This window comes from Scomber japonicus, chromosome 1 (genome assembly GCF_027409825.1).
Source record: "Scomber japonicus isolate fScoJap1 chromosome 1, fScoJap1.pri, whole genome shotgun sequence".
NCBI lineage: Eukaryota > Metazoa > Chordata > Actinopteri > Scombriformes > Scombridae > Scomber > Scomber japonicus.
Window position 1 is genome coordinate 28,042,906 of NC_070578.1, and position 26,054 is coordinate 28,068,959.

General features: G+C 38.9%; 4 protein-coding genes, 1 long non-coding RNA gene and 2 other non-coding genes across 10 annotated transcripts in view; 3 read left to right on the top strand and 4 right to left on the bottom strand.

Moving 5' to 3' along the window:
• Positions 1-1,596: 1,596 nt before the first annotated feature.
• ercc3 (excision repair cross-complementation group 3) lies at positions 1,597-8,960 on the bottom strand. 2 transcript variants are annotated; one of them, XM_053323372.1, is made up of 16 exons: positions 8,827-8,960; positions 7,814-8,013; positions 7,439-7,675; positions 7,267-7,316; positions 7,039-7,174; positions 6,597-6,767; positions 5,995-6,199; positions 5,261-5,575; positions 4,973-5,157; positions 4,278-4,480; positions 4,077-4,173; positions 3,352-3,469; positions 3,141-3,259; positions 2,216-2,365; positions 1,949-2,090; positions 1,597-1,903 (listed from the first exon to the last, which is right to left on the bottom strand). In XM_053323372.1, exons 1-15 carry the CDS (start codon positions 8,852-8,854, stop codon positions 1,956-1,958), a joined length of 2,349 nt encoding a protein of 782 aa, XP_053179347.1. In that variant the 5' UTR covers positions 8,855-8,960; the 3' UTR covers positions 1,597-1,903; positions 1,949-1,955. The 2 variants fall into 2 exon arrangements, with proteins under 2 accessions (XP_053179347.1, XP_053179339.1); XM_053323364.1 differs by having other exon boundaries at positions 1,597-2,090.
• A 426-nt stretch (positions 8,961-9,386) lies between these two features.
• Positions 9,387-13,059, top strand: gpalpp1 (GPALPP motifs containing 1). Its single transcript, XM_053323399.1, has 7 exons — positions 9,387-9,565; positions 9,708-9,822; positions 10,221-10,319; positions 10,442-10,700; positions 11,364-11,528; positions 11,649-11,750; positions 11,917-13,059. Exons 1-7 carry the CDS (start codon positions 9,481-9,483, stop codon positions 12,133-12,135), a joined length of 1,044 nt encoding a protein of 347 aa, XP_053179374.1. The 5' UTR covers positions 9,387-9,480; the 3' UTR covers positions 12,136-13,059.
• Positions 13,060-13,720: 661 nt separating this feature from the next.
• Positions 13,721-19,855, top strand: gtf2f2a (general transcription factor IIF, polypeptide 2a). Of its 3 annotated transcripts, none has more exons than XM_053323411.1 (9): positions 13,721-13,840; positions 14,445-14,518; positions 14,810-14,834; positions 15,446-15,584; positions 16,756-16,815; positions 17,996-18,077; positions 18,358-18,457; positions 18,694-18,837; positions 19,036-19,855. In XM_053323411.1, the coding sequence occupies exons 1-9, from the start codon at positions 13,775-13,777 to the stop codon at positions 19,156-19,158; spliced, it is 813 nt and encodes a 270-aa protein (XP_053179386.1). In that variant the 5' UTR covers positions 13,721-13,774; the 3' UTR covers positions 19,159-19,855. The 3 variants fall into 3 exon arrangements, with proteins under 3 accessions (XP_053179386.1, XP_053179394.1, XP_053179403.1); XM_053323419.1 differs by having other exon boundaries at positions 16,756-16,809; XM_053323428.1 differs by lacking the exon at positions 16,756-16,815.
• A 111-nt stretch (positions 19,856-19,966) lies between these two features.
• LOC128362617 (uncharacterized) lies at positions 19,967-22,194 on the bottom strand. The gene is made up of 4 exons (XR_008321640.1): positions 22,126-22,194; positions 21,123-21,304; positions 20,725-20,804; positions 19,967-20,326 (listed from the first exon to the last, which is right to left on the bottom strand). It is a non-coding gene; the product is annotated as an uncharacterized LOC128362617 (long non-coding RNA).
• On the bottom strand, positions 20,550-20,682 carry LOC128364149 (small nucleolar RNA SNORA31). The gene has a single exon (XR_008321759.1). It is a non-coding gene; the product is annotated as a small nucleolar RNA SNORA31 (small nucleolar RNA).
• Positions 20,913-21,049, bottom strand: LOC128364111 (small nucleolar RNA SNORA31). The gene has a single exon (XR_008321747.1). It is a non-coding gene; the product is annotated as a small nucleolar RNA SNORA31 (small nucleolar RNA).
• A 1,480-nt stretch (positions 22,195-23,674) lies between the features above and the next one.
• LOC128362562 (protein TANC1-like) overlaps positions 23,675-26,054 on the top strand; it is a 33,637-nt gene continuing 31,257 nt past the window's right edge. Inside the window, exons 1-2 of the mRNA XM_053323351.1 lie at positions 23,675-23,753; positions 25,196-25,396. Coding sequence (XP_053179326.1) covers positions 23,675-23,753; positions 25,196-25,396 — 280 coding nt within the window. The remainder of the gene's footprint in view (positions 23,754-25,195; positions 25,397-26,054) is intronic.

A 26,054-nucleotide genomic window follows, 5' to 3' on the forward strand; every position in this document is an offset into this window, starting at 1 on the left:
GACGTGGAAGAGGATTGGATGATCGCTTCAAAAAAGGGAGGGATAACTCTGTATTCGGATGTGGGCGTTCCCCCCCTCCGCACCCCTCACAAAAAAAAGCTTTTGGGTTCATTCTTTCATTGGGATACAACGTGCCAAAACACAGTTACATCACACCAATCAATCAACATGTGTGCACGCGCACCCAAACCCCTGCACAAACACACACACACACACACACACACACACTGAATGAACAGTAATGTGATTAAAGTCACATGAAACTAAACTAGGTAGTAAATAAATGTGGTGGTGTATTAGTCATAAAACAAAGTAGAGTCCCTCCCCCAGTCTAGCTCATGTAAGCACACGCACAAATTCAGAGTGAGGTGATCTTACAAATCATCAGCTGTTTACACCTACACATGTAACTACTCACCAGTTTGTTAATGTTTAGCAGTGATGTTTTAAGAAGTGGCCTGCTGATAGGCTGCTGGATATAATCCGTGGAGACAAGACTGTAAAGAAAAGTTCTGGGGCTCATGGATTTATTTGTGTAACATTTCCCTTTAATCCAGTAGGTTATTAAACCTCTCCAAAAGGTAAATGATATGACAGTTCAGCAAATGTAAAATATGTGAACATTATTCATGTCTGTGTCTTAGAAAGTGCTCGTGCTATTATGAGTTTGATAAAACATTTGGTGCTTTTCAGTAGACATGGTCAGATTTGACCTCAGCAGTGCCTTCAATCCTAATATTTGGCTTAATTGCCTTTCTTAGAAACTAAACTATAGATTTACAAAGTGAGTGCAGATTCATAAACCTAACACAGTGACTGCTGCACTGTGGCTGTGGATTGGCATACCTGGCGCAGGGATTAAAGGGCCCATCCTGATATCTGCACTACATTTTAATGTGACTGAATGCACAATACGGATGCCTTCATGTACATATTCACCTGTGTGTGGCAGGAATAACATTTATATGTTTGTATAGTTTACTAATTGATTTTAAGTGTTGTCATGCTTCAGTTTGCCCGCTGTGAGTAACAGACAAACCAGAATAATCATTATTAAGACAAACATTCATTTATTACTGATGCAAATAGCTTTCCTGGTTACTGCATGGCTTGTGAAAAAACCCACAAAAATATTTTATTCTTTAAAACTGTAGAAGTTTGTCAAACATCTTATGTGAAACAACATTCACAAATCATTCTTACAGTTCAAACATATCACCATGTATGATGAACTTGACAAGATAAATCAAAAATATTTCTTTTACAAAGAAAAAATAATGTTAAAGAACATTTTACAGTAGAAATTTCACAACCTGAACATCCTGAAATGAAAACTAGCATCAACGGGGCAATCTACAACAGATTTACACACCATAGTTGTTTAACTGGATAAATGGAGCCAAATTCACTAAAGTTTATACATCCTTGGTTTGGAGTTGTATTCTTAGTGAAGCATAGATGACATGATGATGAATCCACTCACTGACAAATGACTGAAAGATGTTATTAAAGCTGTTACTTAATGGACTAATATCATCATACTGCATCAAATCTCTTCCTACATACAGTTATTTCGAAGAACTGTCACTGAATTTCAGTCAAATTAAAAAACAACACACTATTTTGTTTCGAGGGAACAATGATGGTTGACACTTTGTCTCGCTTGGTATGCGCTGCATTTCAGCTGAACATGTCTGAAACGGGACATCAGATATATCACATATCACATCTGAGCCCAGCTGGGAATCATTCACTGCAACATGTACGTCACCATCAGCGATCAGGAGGAAGTTTTATATATCATCATTAGCTTCAGATAATACGTAGCTTCAGGAGGTCTCCACTGACTGTTCTGTTCTCCAGACCAGCTGGACGATCTGACCCTCAGCCTCAGAATAACATTACTGCTCCTCCACTTCATCCTCTCATCCTGTAGCAACAGTCTTTCAGTGTTTCTACTTTCGGAAGCGCTTGAAGAGCGGATGGACGCCCTTCAAGGCGGCGGCTTTGCTGCCTCGGCTCTGATATTCCATGTAAACGGTGTCGTCTGCTCCTGACATGGAGCTCATGGTGCCTGGTCGCCTCGAGAACTGATCAGGAGGCAGGAGACAGAAAAAAAGACTATTGTGATACACAACAAAGCAGAATTGTACATATACATAAGCAAACATTAATGTGCGGCTTTTCTGAGTCTGAGTTTTAAGAAAGTGCTCACCTGTGGTCGTCCGCCCACCTCTCCTGCCACCACTTCCTCCTCAGCATCCAGGTCTGACGCAGCCAAGACCTTCTGAAGCAGCTGCTGTTGATCATCTCTAGTGGAGAACATTAAGTCCTCTTCCTCCATACCAGCCAACTTGGTGATCACCTATAAAAAGAGTGCAACATTTAGACAATATGTATGATGAAACATCACATTACACTGAGGGCGTATTCACACCAGGAAAGTCCTTTGGTCCGCTTATTTAGTCCGGACCAAAATACAATGTTTCTTTTTTGGTTTGGTGCGGTTCCTGTTCACATTGCGCTTTTCGCAAGTGGACCAGAATTTGTCAACAAACCCACATGTGTGCAAAGATCGTTCAATCATTGGACAAAAAGCTCCAGGTTCCAGGGTCCGTTTGGAAGCGAACCGAGACCACCTCTCCGACTGGGTCTCGGTCCGACTGTTTGGTCCGCTCCAGAGTTCGATGGTTTGTGTTCACACCAGCCCAAAAGGTCCGCACCAGCGATTTTTTTGGTTTGGTCCGAACCAAACAAGGCAGGTGTGAATACGCCCTAAGATATGACTAAATGCTTTGTTTTTACTTCTGTGATGTTTTCCAGGCATGTTGTCATTTCATATGAACTTCATTCCTCTAAATATAGTAGAGAGGCTTAGTAGAAAAACTAGTGAAGTTCTCTGCTGATTTAAATTACTTCTGTAGCATTCATTGTTTTTTCCACCTGAAACTAGACTCTAATTGGCTGTTGCCAGAATCGCTTAAATTTCAGTCTTGAATGTTGTTCCCATGTGAATCCCCACAAATAAAGATGTAATCTATCATATGAACTGGATACAATCTGTGGTGTATATTTCTGTAGCAGCACAAATAATGATAACATTGTCTGGAGATTATATGACGTAACAAGGGTGAACATACCTTAAAGCTATAGCCCTGATCCACTAGGAACCTCTGCCTCTTGGTTGAGTAAGCCATCTCCTGGGTGTCCTGTGACACCAGTGAGTAGAAGTATGCATTGTACTCCTCTGCTACCATTCCTAAACAGGGAGGCAAGGTACAGTGAGATTGGCTGCCTCTGTTCAGGCACAACAGTCAATAAGTTAAAAAACAGCTGCTCACACTGCCTAACCTTTCTTGGCTCGTAAGACTCTGCCAAGCCTCTGGGCCTCCTGCCTACGTGATCCACCATGAGAGGAGATCTGTATCAGAACGTTGGCTTCTGGCAAGTCAAATGAGGTGTCTCCGACCTGTTTAGTTGCAGGAATAAAGAGCAAATCCACATACTTATTAGCATTGTGTCACAGGTCACAGTGCTGCTTTTTAAGTTTACAATTTTAAAAGAGATTCACAAGCTCTAGATTTTCTCTTACACAAAGAATCCCAGAGAAAATCTTTTATTCATTCACATCGAGCAATACCTAAAATATCGATGATTACTGAATTGCTTTATCAATAATAAGCAAGGACAGTGGTTAATGTCTGGAGGAATGTGTAATTGCCTACAGCATGAAAACAAATCAATGTCAGATGCCATAACTGGATTACTACTTCTTTTGGGTAAGACTCAATTATTAGTCCCAACACAATTCAACAGTAGCACAGCGAGGAGGCAAAAGATTAATGTTTGGTCAACTGTCTGGAAACACTGTTGTGCCACCTACAGGCCACAGTAGGTGGCTGTTTTATTCTCTGTAATGTGACGTTGGGTGACTTGAAAGGCGCCATCAAATAAAATGTATTATTATTATTATTATTATTATTATTATTATTATTATTACTACAAGGGGGCACATGGTGGTTAAATGAATACAGTTACAGGACATTCACAGATTCATACTACATCGATCAGTTTACCTTGGAGATGAAAATTGTGTTGATCTTGGGGTTATGTTTGAAGTTCTGTAAAATCTGCATACGCTCCCCTTGAGACGTTGGACCATAGATGTAAGGCCTTGAGAGGACAACGAGAGAAAGGTATTAACAAACATAAAGAAATTGACTCTAAACAGGCCATTGACTGAAACGGTCAAAGTGCTCTTTTTGTGAATGACTTACTTGTTGAGGCGGATGGCATATTCCTTTAAGGCAAAGACATTATCAGCGAAGACAATGATCTTGTCATTGCGCCGTTCGTGGAAGCGAATGAGAAACTGGCAGGCGCGGAACTTATTGGGGTTCATGGTATAAAGCAGGATGCGCTTCTTCGTCTTGATGGCCACATATTCTCTGTAAAACTCTGGAGACATCGGGCACCACACCTGAAGCACAGACAGGGGGAAATTGTTAAGGAGATGAACGCATTCTCACTTCTTAATGCAGCCTCCTGTCGGATTACAAAAGCAACAGTACACAGAGTGTGTAATAATGGAGGAAGCAGTAACAGACTTTAGTGTACTTACTGTAATATATAAAATGTTAGCTCATTAATCCTCATTAAAATACATGTTGAAATAACAGATGTAAGTAACTGACTTTTGACTGCAGATACAGCCCACAGCTTTGCCAAAAATATCACTGAGTCATATTATATTAAGATTTGTGCAAGACCAATTCTGCGCTGATTTTAATGATGGAATCTCATATTCACACATACTCATTTAATGTATACATTTATATGCAGAAAACAACACACAATCAAAAGGTGACTCACTACATAAGACGTAAAATTTTGAAACTCTGTGTCAACCTTCTGTTCACATTTTTGTCCTTTTATCTTATTTACTGTACACTCTACACACTACAGTGCTCACCTCTGCACACTGGACTTTGGCAATGTAGCCATTGTTCTGCAACTCCATCCAGTTGGCCTCAAATAGCTTTGGCCCGATTAGGAAGTTGAGGTCCACAATCTTGTCATCTTCTCTCACCAGCGTAGCAGTGAGCCCCAGTTTGCAGTGCGCCTGGACAATGGTCAGAACACGACGAAACATCCTGGCTGCAGAGAGCACCAAAATTATTATGTTAGCGTGTATATCTAACATTGTTGCACTGGAGAGGTAATTCTGTGAGTACTATGGTAACTACTGTTAACCACTCACCAGGAATAGTGTGCACCTCATCCAGGATAATGAGTCCCCACTCCTGGCTACGCATCCACTCCATGACCCTCTCAGCCTCCCAGGAGCGCTTGGTTGTGTGGCCCAGCATAGAGTAAGTGCTGATGGCTATTGAGCAGCCGATGGGCTTGTCCTTAGCATCAGAGGTGAAGCGGCAGATTTGAGAGTCATCAATCGTGGACCACATCTTGAACTGAGCCTTCCACTGTTCCACTGACACAGAGGAGTTCCCCAGCACCAGGCAGCGTTTACGCACTGTGCAGGCTGCTGTAACACCCACCAGAGATTTGCCCGCTCCTGGAAAGCAAAGAAGATAAATAAAGAAATTTAAAAAAAAAAAAGCTTTTTACATTTAAACATATGCTACAAAAACATAAATGATATTTGTTTAAGGTTTGACTGTTTTAAAAATGTCTATTACAATTATGGAAACATTAAAATGAAGCTTCAGGACAGTGTTTTTCATTCCAATTATTAGGTCATTTGTAGGGGTGTGACGAGATGAAAACGCGACAACATTTCTGGTCGAAGTGAATTTTGTCTCGTGAAGCTATAATTAAGGGGCGCACGAAAAAAAAAGAAAAAAAGACGATCGGTTTTCTATCGCTATTATAGAAATCGCTATTGTATTTTTACTGTGATAAACAGCTTTGATAGAATCGTTTCTGTTTTGTCACATGTTCCATCCTTCCACAACAGTAAAGCAGCTGTCTCACCGCAGGGTAGCACAATAACCCCAGAGCGAGCACGTCCATTCCCAAACATCTTGCGCAGACTCTTTTCCTGGTAAGGCCTCAGCACAGCAGTGGGCTTCAGGTCTATGTTGATGTCTGGGTTGACTGTGTCATTGCGAAAGTCGTACTCTGCAAGGAGGGGGTACTCCAGCTGAATGCAACGCTTCTGCAGCTCTTCGATCATCTCCTACATCAAAGCAGAGAAGAACAGTTCTGTATCAACCTGTGGTAATACAGTTTGCAAGAACAGTCCCTTCTGACAAATGCATCAACACACAAATACAATGTTAAAGCTGGGGTGGAAGACTTCTGTCTCCCCCTTCTGGCAGTAAGAGTAAATGGTGGCACTCACATTCCCATAATGGATGTGATGAATTTAATCCATTTGGTCTGATAACATGAAGAAAGTCTAGAGGAGCTGCATGATTAACGGCTAAAAGGTCAGCGTGGTAATGTGGCACCAGACATGAGAATTAAAAACTCTGCATTGAATGTAACAAATTAACATTTAAAAGTTCTGCACTGCAGGTCTAAAAGCAAGAACAAAAAAACAAAAAAAACGATGTATAAAATCTGAAGTGTACCTGGCGAATCTCAAAGGACACAGTCTGAGTCTCCTCTTCCTCCTCTTCTTCCTTATCCATCTGCTCATAGTAGCTGAAGATGTCCTCGGGGACCTGCTGGGTTGAAGTTTGTCCCTCAGTGGGCTCCTGTGAGGTGGAAGTTCCTCCCTTTTCCTGAACAGACTTGGAGATCTGTAGATGCAAAGAGACATTTGTCAGTGGTCATGAAACTGCTGTTTTTCTGTGTTAAGAGACAGGAAATGTAGAGTTGTTTCCAAAACTTGACATGTGATTGATTTTTATTTCATTATCAGTATAATTCATTCCTGCTTCACAAGACGTGTGTTTAAAAATAGGTTTTGATGTAAAACATATCTTTATACTGAGATCTTTGTGTTAAAACAGTAAGAAATTATTTTATGTGTTTCTGTGTGAGGACAAAAAAAGATGGTAGACGGCATACCGCTGACTTGCTGTGGATGACTTCAGTAATGAGCTCAGTGTCCGCTCCATCTGCACTACGGAGACGACATTCACGGATCACATTGTCCTGCAGAAGCCGCTGGATCACATCAGGGAAGGCACTCTCAACAAAATACCTGAGGGTGGACACAGACAGCACAGTTCAAAAGTGCTGCAGGAGGATTCATGATGCAAAGACAGAATGAAGGGATGTTGAAATGACTCTTACCTATTGTGCTTCAGCACTAGCTTGACTTTGCCATAGCTTACTGTGCAGAGCTGAGAGAAGGAAAAAGGATTATATGACACATTTTTTCTCACAAATACAATACATTCATAAATTTTAGAATAAACTTCCACCCCCATTGTCCTCCCCATTAAAGACTTGTTCTCATTCAGACCTTAATGAACTGTACGATTCCATCAGGTACAGATGTCTTGCTGAGTTTCTGCAGGTACTCCACAATGTCAGAGGTCTGCAGCCCCACACTGACAGCTGCATACAGGGAATACGCTGTCAGCTTGTACTCATGGATATGGTTAGGCCTGCACACGGGCTCTGCAATGGCCACCAAGAAGTCCTGGGCATACTTGTACACTGGTGAAAAGGCCTCTAAAAAGATGTGTCCATCTGGAGCCTGGAGGAGAGAAGAATTATAAAAATGAAAAAAAAGATACAAGGATCCCTCCCTTAAAATTGTGTGTAAAATCAGGAGGAAGATTGCAAGGTGTAAACAGTCTCAAGTCAGGAAATCAAACATCTAAACACATCTTACCACCCAGAGGGGACGTGAGGAGTGATCATTTTTCAGAAGCATCTGAGAACGGTAGTCTTTGGCTCCATATTCGTCCAGTTTGGTACTGGACTCTTCCACTTGTTTCCCAGCAGCAGCAGGTATGGCCTCCTGAGACTCACTGCCCACCACCTCTTCTTCATCATCTTCCTCCTCATAGAAACGCTTTTTGGACTTTTTCTCTGTAGCCCAACAATACGAGTTTATGAGTGAGACAAATAACTGGCACAAATGTACCTATATATATATTCTCCTGTGATATGTCAATAAAAACGTTATCATACATTATGACGATAATGCACAGGTTTATCTGTCAGTTAGTATAGCAAATACATTTTGGAGTTTTTCTGCTTTCTAAAATTTCAATGACGGCACATGACACTGTATGTTTGTGTACTGTGTACAGCTGAAAGCACTAAATACACAATACAATCTATTTATGAGCAATTCCTGCATTTGGAAATTTTATTTTTCCATTTTAAATTTCACAAACGTTTCATAGCATAAATGGATTTTAAGTAGCCAGTCTTTTCATCTAAATTTGATCAGGGCTACACATTCTATCTTCAACTGTCTAATGTTGTGTGTTTTGACATGAGCCTAGTAGCCATGGACAGACTACCAAAACAGGCTAACAGATAATGTCAGGTAATGTCAACAAGAAATATTGAAGTCAAAGCAGGCTGCTGTAGCCTGAAATAAGCAGTGTTGAGATCTAGCTACAGTTTCAGGAGGAGAAAATAACCACTTCTTGTTATCTCCCCATGAACTGCCCTTTATATCTAAGTTAAGTTACACCTGCAAATATTAAGCTTTAGCAAGCTATGTACTCAGCGATGATGTTCAACCCAGTCCGAGTGCAAAATGACAGAGCGATAAATAAACCCACACATTAAGAAAAAGTGAGTGAAATATTTTCCACTCTCGGGATCTCCATCTGTCTGCTTGAGTTAGATGATAGCTAGCTAGCTTAAAACGTAGCTTTAGAAACTCACCCCGATCTCCTTTATCCTTTTTACCCATTTTTACAAACTTTCAGATAGGTAATATCTTTTTAAACACATATAAAACACGTCTTCATAGTCAGACAGATGCTCTCACGAGCCTCGACAAAGACGGAGTGCGTAGTAGTGCAATGGGGCGGATGTAACGTCACAACGAGGAGGTTACATTTCCCGTGTTGGCCTTCAAAGTAAAATCTTAATCGGAGCTTGTCTTATTTGATCAATCTTTTATTTGTGGCCAATTAATGCTTATTTTACTGCACTTTTTTGTTTGTTCTTCTGTATATATTTTATTTTATGGTTTTAAGATTAAATAGTTTTTAATTACTGAACATTTTTAGTTTTTGTGTGGCTATTTTTAGCCAGTTATTTTTTCGCACCCGCATTCCATAAAGACCCGCCCTACTCTGCTTCTAATTGGCTTGTATTCGTGAGTTTCGTGAATTATAGCCAATCACAGGCCGGGTTGTCGCAGAATGCGGCTGGGAAAGAAAACACGGAAGCTTGACACAAGATGCTGAAGCTTTACTGTTTACTTCCTGAGTTAAAGGTCAATCTCGTTGTTTGAGGATCCTGTGGTTTACGAAAAAGCTCCCTTACCTTTAACTAATTACAGAGTTAGTAAGACATCAGACAGGGACAAATATGTCGTCTCATAACGTAATCGGACCTGCCTTGCCCCCGATGTTCAGAGAAGATAGTGATGAAGACTCTGAAAATGAAAGCGGATGTAAGTCATGTATACAACTAATTTATCTTATCAGACGCTGTTTTAACCACACTTATGTCAGATTACGTGTAGTATAAATCACTAATATTAGTGTGAGGTTGTCTGTGATGGTTTTTGGTTTTCTTTTGTCCCCCTGTGTTAGTCGCTGGCCCCGCTCTGCCTCCAGGTTATAAACGGGGAGAACCGTCGAGCTCATCGGATGAAAGTGACCAGGAGGTGTTGGTCAAAAGAGCCAAGACTAGTCACACACCTGCAGAGTAGGTTCTTTAGTCTGACATTTAAAGTCCCCTTCCACACAAAAATGTGTTTTTTCTTCTTGTTTTTACAGTTGGATTAGCTTTAATATGAAGTATGAGTGTGTACATTTTTTATTTTTTGTTTGCTGAAAGTGGAAAATGTATCTTTGCTTACTGAAAATCAAATTTTAAGGTGCAAGCCCTTGAGTGTGATTTGTAAATAAAAGTTAAAAGATAAAGGAGAAGGCGGAGACACTATTTTAAGGAGTAAATCATGGTAAAGAAATCATATCAGACACACATGACTGTTCAGATGATCTTTTGTCTCTACACATTTCTGCTGGGGCTCTTTAAAAAAAGAGAGAGAGAGAGAAAGAAATGTAACAACAAACACACAGTAACATTTGTCATTTGAACAGGGCAGAGACGACAAAGGTACCAGAAGAAGAAGAAGATGATGGTTTCTTTGGACCAGCTCTGCCACCAGGATTTAAGAAAAAACAGAGTTCACCAGAAAGGTGACCAAATGAAAACCATACAGTACTACAGGGAATATTATGAAGTGAAAATGACAAATTGTGGATGACAGGTTGACTAAATGGTTAATTGGTGAAGCTGTAACTTCATTGTATTCTCTCAGGCCACCTCTGTTGGGACCAGCTTTGCCTCCTGGGTTTCGCAGAGCAGCATACGATGACGATGATGAAAATAATGATGAAGATGGAGAGGATTTCCCAGGGCCTGCACTACCCCCAGGCTATCAGGCTGAACCCTCCAGCAGCGAGGGAGAGGAGGAGGGTGAAATCGGACCTATGCCGGCCAAAGGGCCCGTTCAAGACTCTGTGGCTCTGGACTTTGAGCGCAGGGCAAGAATGATGAAAGAGAAATTGACTAAAGATGTAAGTTCAATTTTTTCTTTTATTTTCTTTTTGCTCCTTTATTCTATTACAAGTGGAATTTTTTGGTAGGAAAGATTTGATGGTGAGCATATAACCAAGATGTAATAATATCAATCTACAAATAGCAAAGAAAAGACACTACATCAAAAAAAATGTAAACATGTAAAGCAGCTTCTAAGTCCAAAGTAAAAGAGGAGGTGCATATGTACATGTATACACGGTATAGAAGAGGAGTAATGAGTATTACGTTTGATTGCATGTAATACTGTGAAGTTAATTTTCAGTTGTTTGTATTGTGTAACTATAAAAGTATATTTCTTTTGTGTGAAACTGTTGAATTATGCGATGAAAAACTGAGATGAGAAAATGTTGACTCGCCATATTTATTTAATGGCTAGTCTCATACAGTGTAGTGTAGTTCAACATTGTGCTTTAGTTTGCAGAGCTCCCATATTCATATTATAGCATATATTATCCTATTATCCAGCATCCTTCATCAGAGGCAGAAGCAGAGCCTTGCAATGTGCTTACTTCACTTTGTGTTTTTAATGTATGAACTTCACTAGTATGACATTAGGATGTCCTGTTTATTTTTCATACCTTTTTAAAGCATTTCTCCTCTGCCACCTGCATTTGTGTCTGTGTGTATTTGTATGTTAACAGGACACTCCTGAGGTGCTGACCAGAGAAACATGGATGACAGAGCTCCCGCCAGAACTGCAGCACATTGGCTTGGGGGCACGAACTTTCAAGAAGAAGTCAGGCCCAGAGAAAGGAGACCGCTCTATTTGGACTGATACGCCTGCAGACGTGGAGCGCAAGGCCAGGGTAGAAAATTGCTTGTTAATAAATAAACAACTGTTGTTATACTTAGCACTAGTAATCTTTTATCTTGTATAATATACATTTTACCTACTTGTTTTCCACGGATTTATTCTTGATCCACAGGAACGCCTTGAGGGAAAGAAAAAGGGTGAGGTGGAGAAATGCAGTAACGTTCATGTCACCAAGAAGGACATAGAAATGGCAGAGAAAGTGACTAAGTATAATGTAAGTAGTATCACCATCCACATTCTTTTTTCCCTAATATACACCAGATGTAATGTACATCTACACATACAGTAGGGTCCTAAGTGGGCTGAGACTTTTGGAACCTAATGTATGTTGACATTAATCTTGGTACAACATTTTTTTTCTACCCACCCCCTGTTATTAGGAGTCTAAACGTGCTGAGTCTCTGATGAGTTTGCACACAAAGACTATGAAGGAAAAGGCAAAGGAGGCGGGTGACAAGCCAGTGGAGAGGAGACCATTCGATCGGGACGCAGACCTACAGGTCAACCGCTTTGATGAGGCGCAGAAGCAGCGGCTGCTGAAGAAATCTCAGGAACTGAACACACGCTTCTCCCACAGCAAGGAAAAAATGTTTCTTTAAGAAGTTGTCAAAATGTACACGTTTGAAGGTGCTGACCTCTAGTTACTATCTGCCTTTTTACATAGGTTTGTAAAATATGAACCATGTTTCTATCAATGCTTATGTGTGTAACAAAAGGAGAATTGAATTTTATGTTGGTGTATGAGGTAACTGAAATGGACTAAACATTAAGACATTTACATGGCAGACAGGTCCTTTTATAGGAATGTATTCTGTCATTCAGTGTAATGCTTACAGTAAATGTTTCAAGCAGGTTCAAGCTGTTATAAAGCAACAGCCAGTGGATTTTGTAAATTTTACTTTGTACACTGTATTAGGGCTGCTGATATAGGAGAAAATATTACAATTAATAAAGTACATTTTCTATATTGATATACATCAGGGTATCTTTTGAGATCTGGAAATTTTATTTTTGGAAGTCACCTGTTATGATCAATATAGAAGTTATCCTTAGAATGCCCAGACTTAGTAATTGCTTGGTATTAAGTAGCTTCACAATTCATGATATAAAGCAATCCCACAATATAATAGCAATGACATAATAAACTATTTTGGCCAACATAATTGCAATTGTGTGTAAACACTAGTGATTCCTGCGTGAATAGCATCAAATAAACTCCATTTAGCATTAATGCTCAAATTACAATGCTCATTCGCTTCAAATTACTGGATCTGATATTGATAATGTACATAGTGAGTAACTCTTGAAACCTTGCTTTTCAAACTGATTATATTATCAGGACATTGTGCGTTAAATGCCTCTTTTCTTGCCAGTGATTTAGCCCTTTGTAAATTGAAATACCAGTGAGTGATTTTACTTAGTTTCAAGGAAAACATTTTGTACAAAATGCTGTGAAATGCTCTGTTATGCTGTGTGTTCCTTTGCATTCTCTCATTGTGACTTTTTACATGAATAAATTGTGTTTTTTAACATATTATCCATACGTTGTATTTTATGGGTAATGTTGGGGAGTAACTAGTTACATGTGACGTAGTTACACAATGTAATTACAAAATAAATGGAACTGTAATCCATTATAACAACCTGTGTGAGAACATGTTACTTAATACATATATTACTGTTTTTAATTCTTTGAGAACAATATATTTTTTAATATTTTGAAGATAAATCATGACATGGGCTTGAATGGTGTCACAGTATATATTATGCTGATGCCAGACTTTTGACTTTTTTCATAAAATATCTTTATTTTATATTTAAACATGAACTAATGAATACATTTTCAAATGAGATCTATATCTTGCTTTATAAGAAATTATCCCCCTTATACATCATGTCAGCATCCATTAAAAAACACCTGAACATAGATTTTGGTGGGCTCAATGGGTACACTTACCCCAGCAGCTGAAAACATTCCTTGACATTTAGAGAAGTAATAAAGAGGTAATATGTTATAAGCTTTATTACTTTGATTAAGTGATTGGTAACTAGTAATCTGTAACCCATTATTTTTCTACAGTAACCTTTCTAACACTATGCATTGGTGAATATGAGGGGTATACATCATATGCGCAAACTGTAAATTGGATCTTCAGAGTTGCCGTACGTTCTTAAAGTATTTTACGCATGCGTTTGGCGCTTAGCTCAATAAGCTAAAAGCATTGTTTTAAAACCAAAATGTCAGAGAAAACAGAGGTGGATTTAACTGGTGCCAAGCTAAACACCGGCGTGTGGCTTGTAAAGGTACGTATATAAACTCTCTAACAAGACTAGTTCATTTGATTTGTTTAGTTTAAACGCAGCCAACATTAACAGTAATGTAGCTTAGCATCTCTCGCTATTTCGGGTGAATAAAACCGGACGCTGTAGCTAATAGTGGCTACATACGACAAATACAACAAACGCTTACTTAAAGGACAGATTTTCCAAGTTACAATTGTTTCACTGCAGCTCAACGGGGAAACTCAAAGAGGGAATTTTACAATAAAAAGACTGCAAATGAGGCAGATATCCACTTGATATGACTAACTCAGACGGCTAATATAAATAAACATTTCAATGCATGTTTGCACAAAATTTGAGGGTGATCTTTTAATGCCCAGTATGAACAGGAGAACTGATATGATATGGTCACCTGACTTGTTTTAACACAGACTTGAAAAATCCTAAATCTATTGTAGAGATTTTTATAATTAGTATGTGACAAATAACCTCATACAAGAGGAAAAGTTCATATAATACCACAGTGACCGTTTTTAAATGAATGTACATGTTTTACTTTTTAATGTTTGTTGTCCCTTTCCATGCCTTTTTAAAAATAAAATGAAATCCTCGTTTCTTCATACAGGTGCCCAAATACCTGTCTCAGCAATGGGCAAAAGCGACTGGCAGAGGCGAGGTTGGAAAACTCAGAATCTGCAAGTATGTGAAACAACTAAGCATCAGTAAAGTAGCAAAAGTGAGCCTGTCAAGTTTAGGCTTTTACTGTATGTGTGTGTCAGTATGTGGCAAAAGTTATTAATGTTAACTTGTGTAATTAATTAGTAAATTAAAAGTGGATGTGGAAAGAAAGGTAAGAGTAGTGTGTGCTGATGATGGGTAAAATGAATGTGAATATCTAGATAGCTATTGTAACTTATGCGTTTCAAATGGTTGAATCCTCCTCTTGCCAATCAATTGATTCTGATTTTGCTCATCATTTTTATCTTTAAGGAAAGGAAACCAAGGAAAGACAGAGGTATGTATGATATGTTTGCACATCACTCTATTTATGGTCATGTACAGGGACAGACTGCTTTACCCTGAGTCAGAATATCAGCTGATTATCATGAATTTGGTAAACAGGTTAGACTGCACTTTTCTTATTGTATGTAATAGGAACCCATGAGTTATGATAGCAATCCTTATATAGTATAATTTGGAGTAAACACAAACTAATTTTGACCAAACACCATGACTGGAAACATAGTGACTAACACTACCTTTTATTTCAATACATGCTGTAACTTTTGCATGCATGTATTGATTTTAGCTGCACTTTAAATTGTGCATAATTATATGGACAATTGTGCTCATTCTAAACCTTTTTGCAGACCTTTAGTACGTCTTGAAGATCATCACTTTTAAGGAAATGATTTGATGTTATACCATAACATATTTTTTACTATGCAGTCTATAGACAGTCAAATCCAGTAGAGTGTGATTCTTTATACTGCATTTTATTGATAATTGCAATCCATAATTCAGTTGTCACTGATACTGGACAGTACTGGACTCAGGATAATGACGGTGAGATGAAAAATAGAAAAGGAGATGAATAGATTAAGTTTTGGGCACTTCTCTTCACAGGTGTCTTTCACTTTGAATGAAGAGCTTACTGTGATTGAGGGTATAGAGGACAAAACCGTTTCTGCGCCTCGTGAGCACCCATTCACCATGCAGACAGTGGGAGGTCAGACATTGGCGGTCTTCACCGAGACGTCGTCAGGTAAGCTTCTGTTTTCAAGCTTTGAGCCCACCTGGAGGCTGCGCTGCTTCCTTATCTGCTGCTTGATGAGGCACTGGTTATAATCCAAAAAAATATTGATTAGTTTTCTGTGATGTGAAATAATCTTGGCACCACAGCCCACAGGTAAGTTCTTGTGTAATCAGGTGGTGGAAGCGCCCATCTTGCTACTCTATGTGCATCTTGCTGTCTTCATGCACAGTCTTTCACTCGCTTGTCTGCCCTGCTCGTTTTTGTTGTGAACTCTCAACAGCTTTTCCCTAGAGTGTGAGGTTGTCTAAAGTCCTAACAAAGTCTTTATATGAATTATACAAAGTGAACACTCGACGGAAAACAGAAGAGAGCTGGTCTGTTGGAAATTTGTCTTCATCCAGTCTGATCTGTGCTTCTGTCTCTACATGTAACAGGGTTTGTTTTTGTTTCAGTGTTTGATTATCAATCATTTTGTTTGTGGCTTAAACTTTTTTTAGTCCACCACCAATCACATCAGCTGATTGCGGATATGATCTGGCACAATGGCCTAATTTTGAATTAATTTATCATTAAACCAATATCAACGCAAATCACTGCTGCATTTGGAGTTGATATAATTTGTGCATGGGTTTCTTTGGTTTGGTTTGAGCTTCACCAGCTCTGTTTGCCCTCTGATTGTAATATGGGTGTTTTGATGGGTGCAGGTGAGCTTGTGCTACTTACATTTTTTTATTTAGGGCTGCACAGTTTAAATATTTTAGTTTTTTAAATTAGATATTTAATAAGCACAACTAGACATGAAATTCAACGGAGATCTGGCCAAAAAGGCAGCTGCTGAAAAAACACTGCTGCATTTCCCAAATTCGTTGCATCACATTTCTTGAGGGGAAAAAGTGTTCATTAAAATAATAAGTTGAGTATTTGTGCAGCCCAGTCATGGATATATATTTTGTAGTGGGACAGGGTATCTGTGCTCGCTTGTTGTGAGGGCATGCTTGCTTTGCTCGTGCGCACGCTTGTGTGCTCAACAGCGATGAAATCAAATATATGGAGGAGCTCTGTGTGATTAATCGTTTCGTGTGCGACTAAACCCTGGGTGTGGTTCTTATTGTTCGCTCCCCTCCTCCCACCGTCTTCCAATCCCTATATTTTTATTTTCACCATCCCTCCCTCCTTGTAGGCCAGTCAGAAGAAAGATCTGATGGCAGCAGCTCAGGTTCGGGGGCAGGGGCAGGTCCAGGTGAGTTCACCGTTTCGCCAGCGAGTGATTAAGTTACATCTCTGGGAATCAGACACAATGAGCGCCTGTTACTTTCACAAATGAATGTCGTTTTTTTTGTATCATAATAGTAACCCATATACATGCTTTGGAAGATGCATGTATTGACACCAAAAAACTAGACATAATCCTCATGTAGGGCAGCTTTGCCCTGAAGCAGCACTACGGCCTCTTGGTTTTTTTTTTGTTTTGAGGATTACTGCACAGTTCCATGCCAAGTTTTAATATGTAGGTTGCGCTATCTTGACCTGAGGGTTTGAGTGAATGAAAGTCAGGACTGTGATCAGACGGGGTCCAGGGTGGTGATGGATTTAATGCCAGTCCAGTTGTGACGTGGTGTTGGCAAAGAAAATGGGATATGTGACTCCTCTAATGGTTCGTTTGACTGTGTGGACATGAGCAGCCTCATTTCAACACACTGTGATGTGATCTAGTGGTGCTGTCAGTGACGATAGTGTACTGACAATCTTTTTGTTCCCCCTGAGAAATCTAAACCTTCCATGTGTAGAATGTTGAATTTTATGTGATTTTATATATTATCTTCTTTTTTTTTCTAATGGCACACGTTGTAGTTTATAGGTAAATGAGGTCATCCAGGTACAGTCTGGCTGTGTCAGTAATCACTCGCTCTCTCACTCATATACTGTACATAACACTGAATAGTTTATTCTATAATGGTGGTAAATTGAACTTTCTGACAATTATGGCTCATCATTTGGACCTTAACTACAGTGCTGCGGTATGGACAGCTGTTTCTGGAAGGCTGATTCAGAAACTGACTTCTTAGTAGCTGATTTGGAAGATGTTTTGTGAGTAGGTGTGAAGAATTGTGGCGTAAACTGACTTAATTAAAACGAGAAGTAGATGGCCTTCCTGGTTTACTTTGCCTAAACCGTAACATTTGACTTTGTATGTATTGTCATGTCAGATTTAAACAGAGCCATATCTATCACGTAAATCTACATTTCTAAGTTTGTTCACAAAACATGTCTTCTTTCATATATTCTTTCTCTCTTAGACGTATACAACCTCTTCCCTTCTTTACTTAAGTCACTTAAAGTAAGCATGCACTGAAAATGTCATGGGAACACACGGATTACACCATTTTTAACTGAAATTGTGATTGACTCTCTTCTTTCAGATAAAATAGCCTTGGAGGGAGTGGTAGTGCAGAGAGCCGAGTGCAGACCTGCTGCTAGTGAAAGCTACATGAGGCTGAAGAGGTGAGTAGTTTTAAAGTGTTCACACAGGTTTACAGAATAATAAGAAGATGTATAAAAATGTACTGTTGGTAATGGTAAGTGACCAGAAAAGTAAAAACTCTTGTAGAAGTATACAATGCCTGTTTTAATTTGATGCTAAAATCACAAGTAACTTCAAACAACATGGCAGTAATGGAAGGTTTTGTCTGTAGTGTTGCATTATATTGTACGTTTGTATGCTCAGTATATGCTGCATGTATTTTATGTATTATGTATAAAAATGATTCTTATCATCTAACAGGTTACAAATTGAAGAGTCCACCAAGCCTATTAGGCTGTCACAGCAGTTGGATAAAGCTGTCACCAGTAACTACAAACCTGTGGCTAACCATGAAAACAATGTAAGAAATAAATTCCACGTCTTTTTTTTCGTTCATCCACTCTGTTGTTAGTTTTCATGGCTTAAAGAAAATGTGCCGTGCAATCAGTCACTAAAAATCATTTACAGTTTCCAGACTGTCTACCCAGATTTGTATCCAATGTGTAAATGAATGAGCCATAATATGCAATGCCAGTGGTATGGCTCTGTAGTCTAGGCTTACGTGATAACTGATCTGTCTGTTTATTTTCTTTGCAGCTTGAGTATGAGAGGAGAAAGAAGGAGGAGGGCAAGAGAGCAAGAGCTGACAAGCAGCAGGTGTTGGACATGTTGTTTTCTGCTTTTGAGAAGCACCAGTACTACAACATCAAAGACCTAGTGGATATCACCAAACAGCCTGTGGTAAGACAAGAGGGCAACATGGTGGGCTTCAATTTAGGTCTAGAAGTAAACTTAACTCAAAGTTGATCCAAGTATCTGAAGTTATTTTCCTTCTTATACAGCTGTTCATTGTGAGAAATGTTGGCATACACATTTTATTCATTCAGAAACGAGAGCAGTGTGTTTTAACTTTTCTGTATAACTGTCTTCTTCTCACAGATTTACCTGAAGGAAATCTTGCGTGACATCGGCATCTACAATGTGAAGGGAACACACAAGAACACATGGGAGCTCAAGCCAGAGTACCGACATTACCAAGGCGACGAAAAGACTGACGAATAGAGCGAAGCACCACCAACACTTTGATGGGTTTCCTTCCCTGAGCAGGCCTCGGTTGGACCGTGGAGCTCATAGCTGACTTCCTCACATCAGGTCTCAAAACACACTGGATTATGAGGTCAAGGGTTGAGACTTACAGGAAGAAGTTGTATCTCCTCGTTACCTTGTAGGAGATAACGGGGCATTAGAGAACTAATTGAGGTTTTACTCAAAGTGTGCACCATCTCTCCCTGATATGGTCTTTGTCACACCCCTGAGATAAAAGCCGCTCACAGTATTTGGTAACTTTTTTGTCCATCAGAGGAAAAGGATTTAAAATTTTAGGAAGCTAAGTATGCATTTATGAACCATTGGTTCTTGAATTATTTTTTAATGTTTTGAGACAAGTATATCTGAAGTCAAAAGGTTTCATGTTTAAAGAATAAGCCTACAGGAGGATGTCTCACAGGTGATAGCTCCCACCACTAATTTTTATGTAACAAGGCAGTTCTTCTTGTAGATGTAGGACTTGATTTTTTTTTTTGTACTTTTGAAAAAGAAAAAAGTGGGAGACAAATTCAGTCTGTGCTTATGTGAACAGAAAACCGCTACCTTTGCTGTTTTAAGGGTCCTTAGTTACTTCAGCATGTCTTCACTGTATTTTTAAAGTGTTTCACATTGGAATAACTAAATTTGTTTTACACTTTTTAAAATGCAAATAAAAAAATTCATAAAATCTAAGTTGTATTCAAGCAGCATTTTGGCATACCAGGTACATTGTTTGACTTCATCTCCTTTTCAGCCAATGTACCATGCTTATGGTGTATAAATACATTTCATTTTAAAAACAGGCCCAAATAGTGAACATTTGTAGTGTAGAATTTGTTTCAGGTTTATGGTTTGCTTATTGTAAGCATCACACAGCCATGCAGTAATGTGAGTTCATTATGCAACAGGACCAAACTATCAAATATCCCCTCTTCCAATAAATACACAACACTTCTGAAATGAACATATTTATTTTTTCAAAAAGACAGGATGTCAATTTAATACAGTGCATGCACATTTATTATGCTTGGAATGGACATAGTGTATAAAGGGCTGCTGGCAAATGAAAAACTGGCTAATGGGGAAAATAAATTAAAAAAATTCCACAGGACCAATCTCTGACGTTCAGTCTCGTGATCATTACCTACAAGAAAATGAAATGAAAACAATTAAACTACACAGCACACAAATATTAAAAAGAAGCAAAACAAGTAGCGATAAAGAACACTCAGTAAATGGCATAAAGCTTTCATAATCTGCCTGCTAAACACATTAGACATTGAACTAATAACAGCAAAAACTGGGCTTTCACACTACAAACACACATTCACCCACGTATTTGATGTGGGACTATGCCAAATTAATTTAAATGTATGCCTCAATTCAATCTGTACTGCCATGGACTGCAGCAGTCAGAAAGCGCGAGGAAAATTCAGTTTAGCATCTCTTTGCAAACCGAGAAGCCAATGATGTCTGCTTCAGGTCTATCAGTGGATGCAAATCGAGGTCTATCACCAACTAAACATTATAATGATCCCTCACCTGTTAAGTGTCTCCTCCTGACCAAGCTTGGCTGACTGGAACAGCTGCTGTGAAATCTTCAGTCTGTTTTCACATCAGGACTGGAAAAGGGTGAAAGACATGATATTTAACAATTTAAGTATCCAGAGTGCCTAGAGGCAAGAAAAACTTTCAGTGATCTCCAGATTCATATTTGAGCAATTGTTTCAATTTATCATCCCCTCTTCAATCCGAGACACCATTAAAAAAGGTGTGCAGAAAGCGCAGGGATATTTAATATTGCATCTGAAATTTAAAAACCCAGGACACCTCACAATAGAGAGAGCCCAGGCTGTCAAAGATGCAGCATGTGACCAAATGGCTTGATCACTACAGTAGTTGGATGTAAGCACATACAGAGTTAACATATCTTTACATACTTTTCAAGACAGGCTGCAGATCCAGTCTTGTTGGTGCTCTTTTCTCAGACCCATTTTCTCAAGTCAGGCTGCCAACAGACTGGTGTTACATCTTTACTGTGGTGTTCTGCTCATGCACAAACACAGCCATCATCCTCCTCCATCTGGCATGTGCAGATGTCCATCAAACAGCATGTGGACAGCTAGAGAAACACAGTACAGAAGAAAGATTATTAGCCACTGGTGCAAATATAAAGCAAACACTCGGTGTTTAATACAAACTGTGTAGTCTGCTTTTTAAGGGCTTGCTTTGCAGAGCAGTGTGTTCAACGTTTTACATTGTGTGCTTTAGTTACGTTAATTTTGAAAATGAGTTCAAGTTAATTTAGCAAGTGTTACTTTAATGCTTCTTTATTAGCCATCTCTGCTACATTAACACATTATAGATAGCCTTAAAACAATCAGGTAAACCAAACCATCTAACATGGTTAGTTTAACAGGTTTAGCATTTTGCTTGATAGTCATACTGTAGGCAGTTTTTTATGGATAAAACATTTAAAAAAAGGTTTAACAATAATGGTTTGCTGATTATTATTGTGGTGTACTTGGTTTTACTCCGTCAGATTGTTGTTGTAACCTTTATTCAGCAGATTTATATGTTAAGTTAGCTGTAAAAGTTAGCATTAGCTAGAGAACGCGCATGGTAACAATGAGGCCATAACCAGATTTTTCTATCCTAGGATGGCGAAGTCATGACCAGCGCTACACGTGACCCAGGCAGGAAACCAGTTCTAACGAATCGAAGGCAGAGTAGGGTGGGTCATGACTTTGCCATCCTAGGAGAAAAAAAATGGCTTCTGGGGCATAGACTGTATTCTGGAGCTGGAGTCATGTTAAATTTCAACTAGCCGATAAAGAGTATATTTTCCCCAGACCAAAAACCTTTATATTCATCTTCCCATTACATTCTTAAATCATTTGTATTTAACAGCCCTCGATGTTAAAAAAAAAAAAAAAAACTTACAAGGAGTCATGTTGGTGAAGAAGACTGTCAAGACGAGGAGGCTCCTTCAGTTTCCAGTGAGAGAGCAGCACGGTGAAAGACCGGAGAGTCTCAAGCTTCCAGGTTAAATAGGTTTCCACTCTTGGCTCATTCTCGCCCCCTTGAGGACGAAGAGAGGAGACTTTTGCACTGTTGTTTTTTTTATGGTTGTTTTTTCGTTTTTTTCCTTTATTCTTCATTATTTATTGAACCCCAAAAAATTATATAATAAACACATGATGCACAAAACAGGAAATAATACTTTTTTGTCAATACAAATCTTATGTGAACAACAAAGCCCTCTCCACACTGTCGTTCTCTGGTGTTCATAGCTGGAGTTGAAATTTACAAAATTGCGACTTGTTTCTTCATAATGTAAATTAGCTTATTTTCTCGTATGGTTTCCGTGCCAAAAATATCGGATACCCCCCCCCCCCCCCCAAAGTATCATTTTCTTTTATCAAAAGAAAAGTATTTCTGAGATGGAAAATAAATTGACTTTACAGTAGTTTTAGTGTCCGAGTAGCTGTAGCCCTTTTCAGTTAGTTTGATGCAGGAATATTAAATAGGCTGTAATCCATTTTAGCCAACTTTATGCACATGTAGCCCATAGCTATATCTCAAAATTTCTGCACATTGCACATTAATTTTTATCTGTAGCTATGAGGGTATATTCTGTAATGTAAATCGCAGGAACTTCTGCATATTGCACATTTATTTACACAAAGAATCCAGTTTAATGTAGTATTTCATTTTATATCCTATTTTGTCTAGTTTATTGTTCATTCGTTCTTTTTCTTTTTTCTTTTTTTAGTACATTTTCACCCATACTCTTTTTTTCAACTGTATTTTTGTGTCAATTTGAATTTAGATACATCTTATCTTATCTTATGCAGGGCTAAAGTGGAGGGATCGATATAGTTTCATTAGGATATGTGCAATAACTCCATGATATAGTCTATTAGTGTTATTTGTATTGTGGCGGCGATATCTTGGCAGAAGCAGAGTGACACAAAAAATGGAAATTAAAATAAAAAATAGCGCACACTGTGAGTTAAAAGTACAGATCTTAATAAACATTCAGACGTCAAATTTGGAGCATAAGGCAAACGCGTGTGCACGACAAACGCGCCCCTGAGTCTGCTCCCATCAGTCAGTGAGCTGACAGAGGGGGTGCAACACTTCTTAATTGGACTGCGCGAGGGTAAACTGTGACCGATCAGCTTCCTGCGGATTTATATGAAGACATGAAGACATCGACAAAGAAGACTTAAGAACAGGTAAGATTTTAGAATGACAACATTTAAGGATAAAACAAATTAAGTGTGACCATGTATTGTGTGGCCACTAGTAATGTATTATGGTCTGGATAACCTCCAATTATCCTGCTGCTGGCTCTTTAGCAGTGGAATTAAAAACTAACAGGGTGGGTAATGATGCTTAAAACAATGCTGAGTTTCTAATTCAAATGAACATTTGCTTATAGTCTTCCACAGATAGTAAACAGTGAAGCAACAGCCCCAGCTGCAGTATGTTCAGAGCTGTGTTTGGAAACAAGAGAGATGGAGGAGGAGGAAAACGAGGAGATAAAAAGAACCAGAGACACTCAGGTAAGCACAAACACCCCAAATTACCTGTGCAATAAAACTGTGACACCTCAACTTAAAAGCAAAGCCAGTATTGCACCTTTTGGGCTTGCATCTTGGTCTTGCCTTCATTACATTCCTCAATAGTTGGGATAATGATGATGAAATGTATTTTTTTCTGACACTGTAGTCACAAATAATAGGAACTGTGGGAATGTATCTTACACTGTACACACAAGCACTTGCATTTTCTGATGGAAATATTCAGGTTCTCTTCTCTTGGGTGGCTTAAGTAGAGCCAATTCAATTAGCCTAATTCATGAATGTGTTCCGTCCTTCATGCAGTGTCCCGATGCTTGCATTTAAAGTGTGTCAGGAGAAGTTAGATTGGGTTAGGAAAACATCCTGACCTACTAAAAAAAACATACTGATTTTCACTAGAATTTGTGAATGGGATACAACTAAATGAATCTGTGCACTTGTTAGAAATGGTTTGCATCTACTGTAAACAAGCTAAATGGTTTGTTGGCTGGTCAGTTGGAAGTAAACAGAAAGCTGTGCCAAAAATGTGAAGATTATGCTGTTGAAGTGAAGCTAATGTTTTTTAAAAGCTGCATTTTCACAGGGTGAAGTTGTCAACTTGCTGCAGTACAGAGGGGAAGGCAGAGATAGATAACATAAGTAGAGCTCAGTATTAGAGCAACCATGTTGCTCATTAATAATTGATCATGTGCTGCTCTGGGTAGCAAGAACAGAGAGGAGGATAGAGAACTGTGTCAGTCTCATTAAAATGATATAGTATGTTTACAGTACATTGAAATGGCTCTGATCATTCACAGAGAGATATCACTCCTTCTCAAAGGCTGATCAGAGAAAGGTTTTAATGGTCCTTTTTAAGAATTATGCAAGGCCATATCAGGGGAATTTGTAATATTAGGTAGTACAGTTCTGTTTCCTTGTTTTGCTTAACCCAAACAAACACACATGTAAAGAGAGAAGAAGTGAATGACTCAATTTTACTACAGGTAAAACTACTACAATCTGGTATTATCAAAATAATTGACAGTGACGTCTCTACTCAGCTGGATTGGAGAAATCTAATGCACAGTGTTTATTTAGAAGCACAGGATCATTTTGAATGGCTGCAAAATATTTGAAATATTGAATTGAAATATAATAAGTCTAGCCTCTTTATTAAGCATGATCCCATTCCTTTAAATAGATGTTCTGGCATTGCCAACTTTCCATTACCTCATTCAGCAATATGCCTCCAAGACAAGATATGTTCGCTCTGTTGCAGCCCTTATGTGAGGCATATTTGATACTGCTCCCTTTGCGATATGTTAAAGCTAATATACAGCCACAGTTCTGTATAGTCATTTAAACTGTACTGGAGCTTTCTCATTGTGCTGCTTTAACATTTACACCTGCCCTTCTCCATCTCTCCACCTGTCTTCTCCATGTAGGTGTTGAGGCATACACTCACAGCACTTTGCAGAGCAGTAGCAGCAGGCGGGCCGCACAGCCCCAGGGCCGTGATGGCTACACAGAAAGATCAGCAAAACTGAAGAGACTGACCAAGGGTGTGTCCATTTCTTTACCGTCCTCGCCTATTCTCCCTCGCCAGGCCAACATTGGTCCCTCCCAGTCCTACATCAAGTTCCCAGGTGGGTTGATTTGAAATACTAATAATACAAACAAAACATGTCCTCAGGATTCACAAATGAGCATGACAAGAAGCTGTGCATCAGGGAATAGCTGCAAAAATAGCAGAATACTTTCATGATTTTACCTTGATTAGCAGAGAGCTTCTGTGCATTCAGCTGTTCCATACATGTGACAGCAATACAAGAGCATACAGACTGTGCCCCCAGGGCCCAAAACATGTGACAGATTGTCAGAGTAAATTATAGAACAAGATAACTGAAGGCAAGGAACCCCAATTAGGTAGGTCAATTTTGAGATATTATATTATATTGGATAGTACACACCATATTTTTTGAAAGAAACTTTGGTTTGATCAATCCAACGTTACTTTGGTTCTGACTGAGAACCATTGTCCCATTACATTTCCCCTTTTCTTTCTCGTTTCATGTTGATCTCTGCCATCCACTGCTGAAAAAACTAAAAATTACAAAAACAGTCTTATAAAACTAACATAGCTGTTTTATAATCAGTATAATTTTATAGCATCTCTTATATAAAATATGCTTTTTTTGGACAAACTCCTTTTATGTCATTCAGTAGGTTAAAACAAAATGTTCATCCTGTTTTAAGAAGTTTTGTAACTACCAAACACATACACTTTTGCGAGTTTAAAGAAAT

Coding starts and splice junctions, on each gene's coding strand:
- ercc3 (XM_053323372.1), bottom strand. CDS start 8,854: ATGGGTAAAAAGGATAAAGGAGATCGGG. Junction 7,317..7,438: donor GAATCGTACAGTTCATTAAG/GTCTGAATGAGA, acceptor TCCTTCTCTCAG/CTCTGCACAGTAAGCTATGG. Junction 7,175..7,266: donor CTAGTGCTGAAGCACAATAG/GTAAGAGTCATT, acceptor GTCCACCCTCAG/GTATTTTGTTGAGAGTGCCT.
- gpalpp1 (XM_053323399.1), top strand. CDS start 9,481: ATGTCGTCTCATAACGTAATCGGACCTGCCTTGCCCCCGATGTTCAGA. Junction 9,566..9,707: donor CTCTGAAAATGAAAGCGGAT/GTAAGTCATGTA, acceptor CCCCTGTGTTAG/TCGCTGGCCCCGCTCTGCCT. Junction 10,701..11,363: donor AAGAGAAATTGACTAAAGAT/GTAAGTTCAATT, acceptor GTATGTTAACAG/GACACTCCTGAGGTGCTGAC.
- gtf2f2a (XM_053323411.1), top strand. CDS start 13,775: ATGTCAGAGAAAACAGAGGTGGATTTAACTGGTGCCAAGCTAAACACC. Junction 14,835..15,445: donor GAAACCAAGGAAAGACAGAG/GTATGTATGATA, acceptor TTCTCTTCACAG/GTGTCTTTCACTTTGAATGA. Junction 16,816..17,995: donor GGGGGCAGGGGCAGGTCCAG/GTGAGTTCACCG, acceptor CTCTTCTTTCAG/ATAAAATAGCCTTGGAGGGA.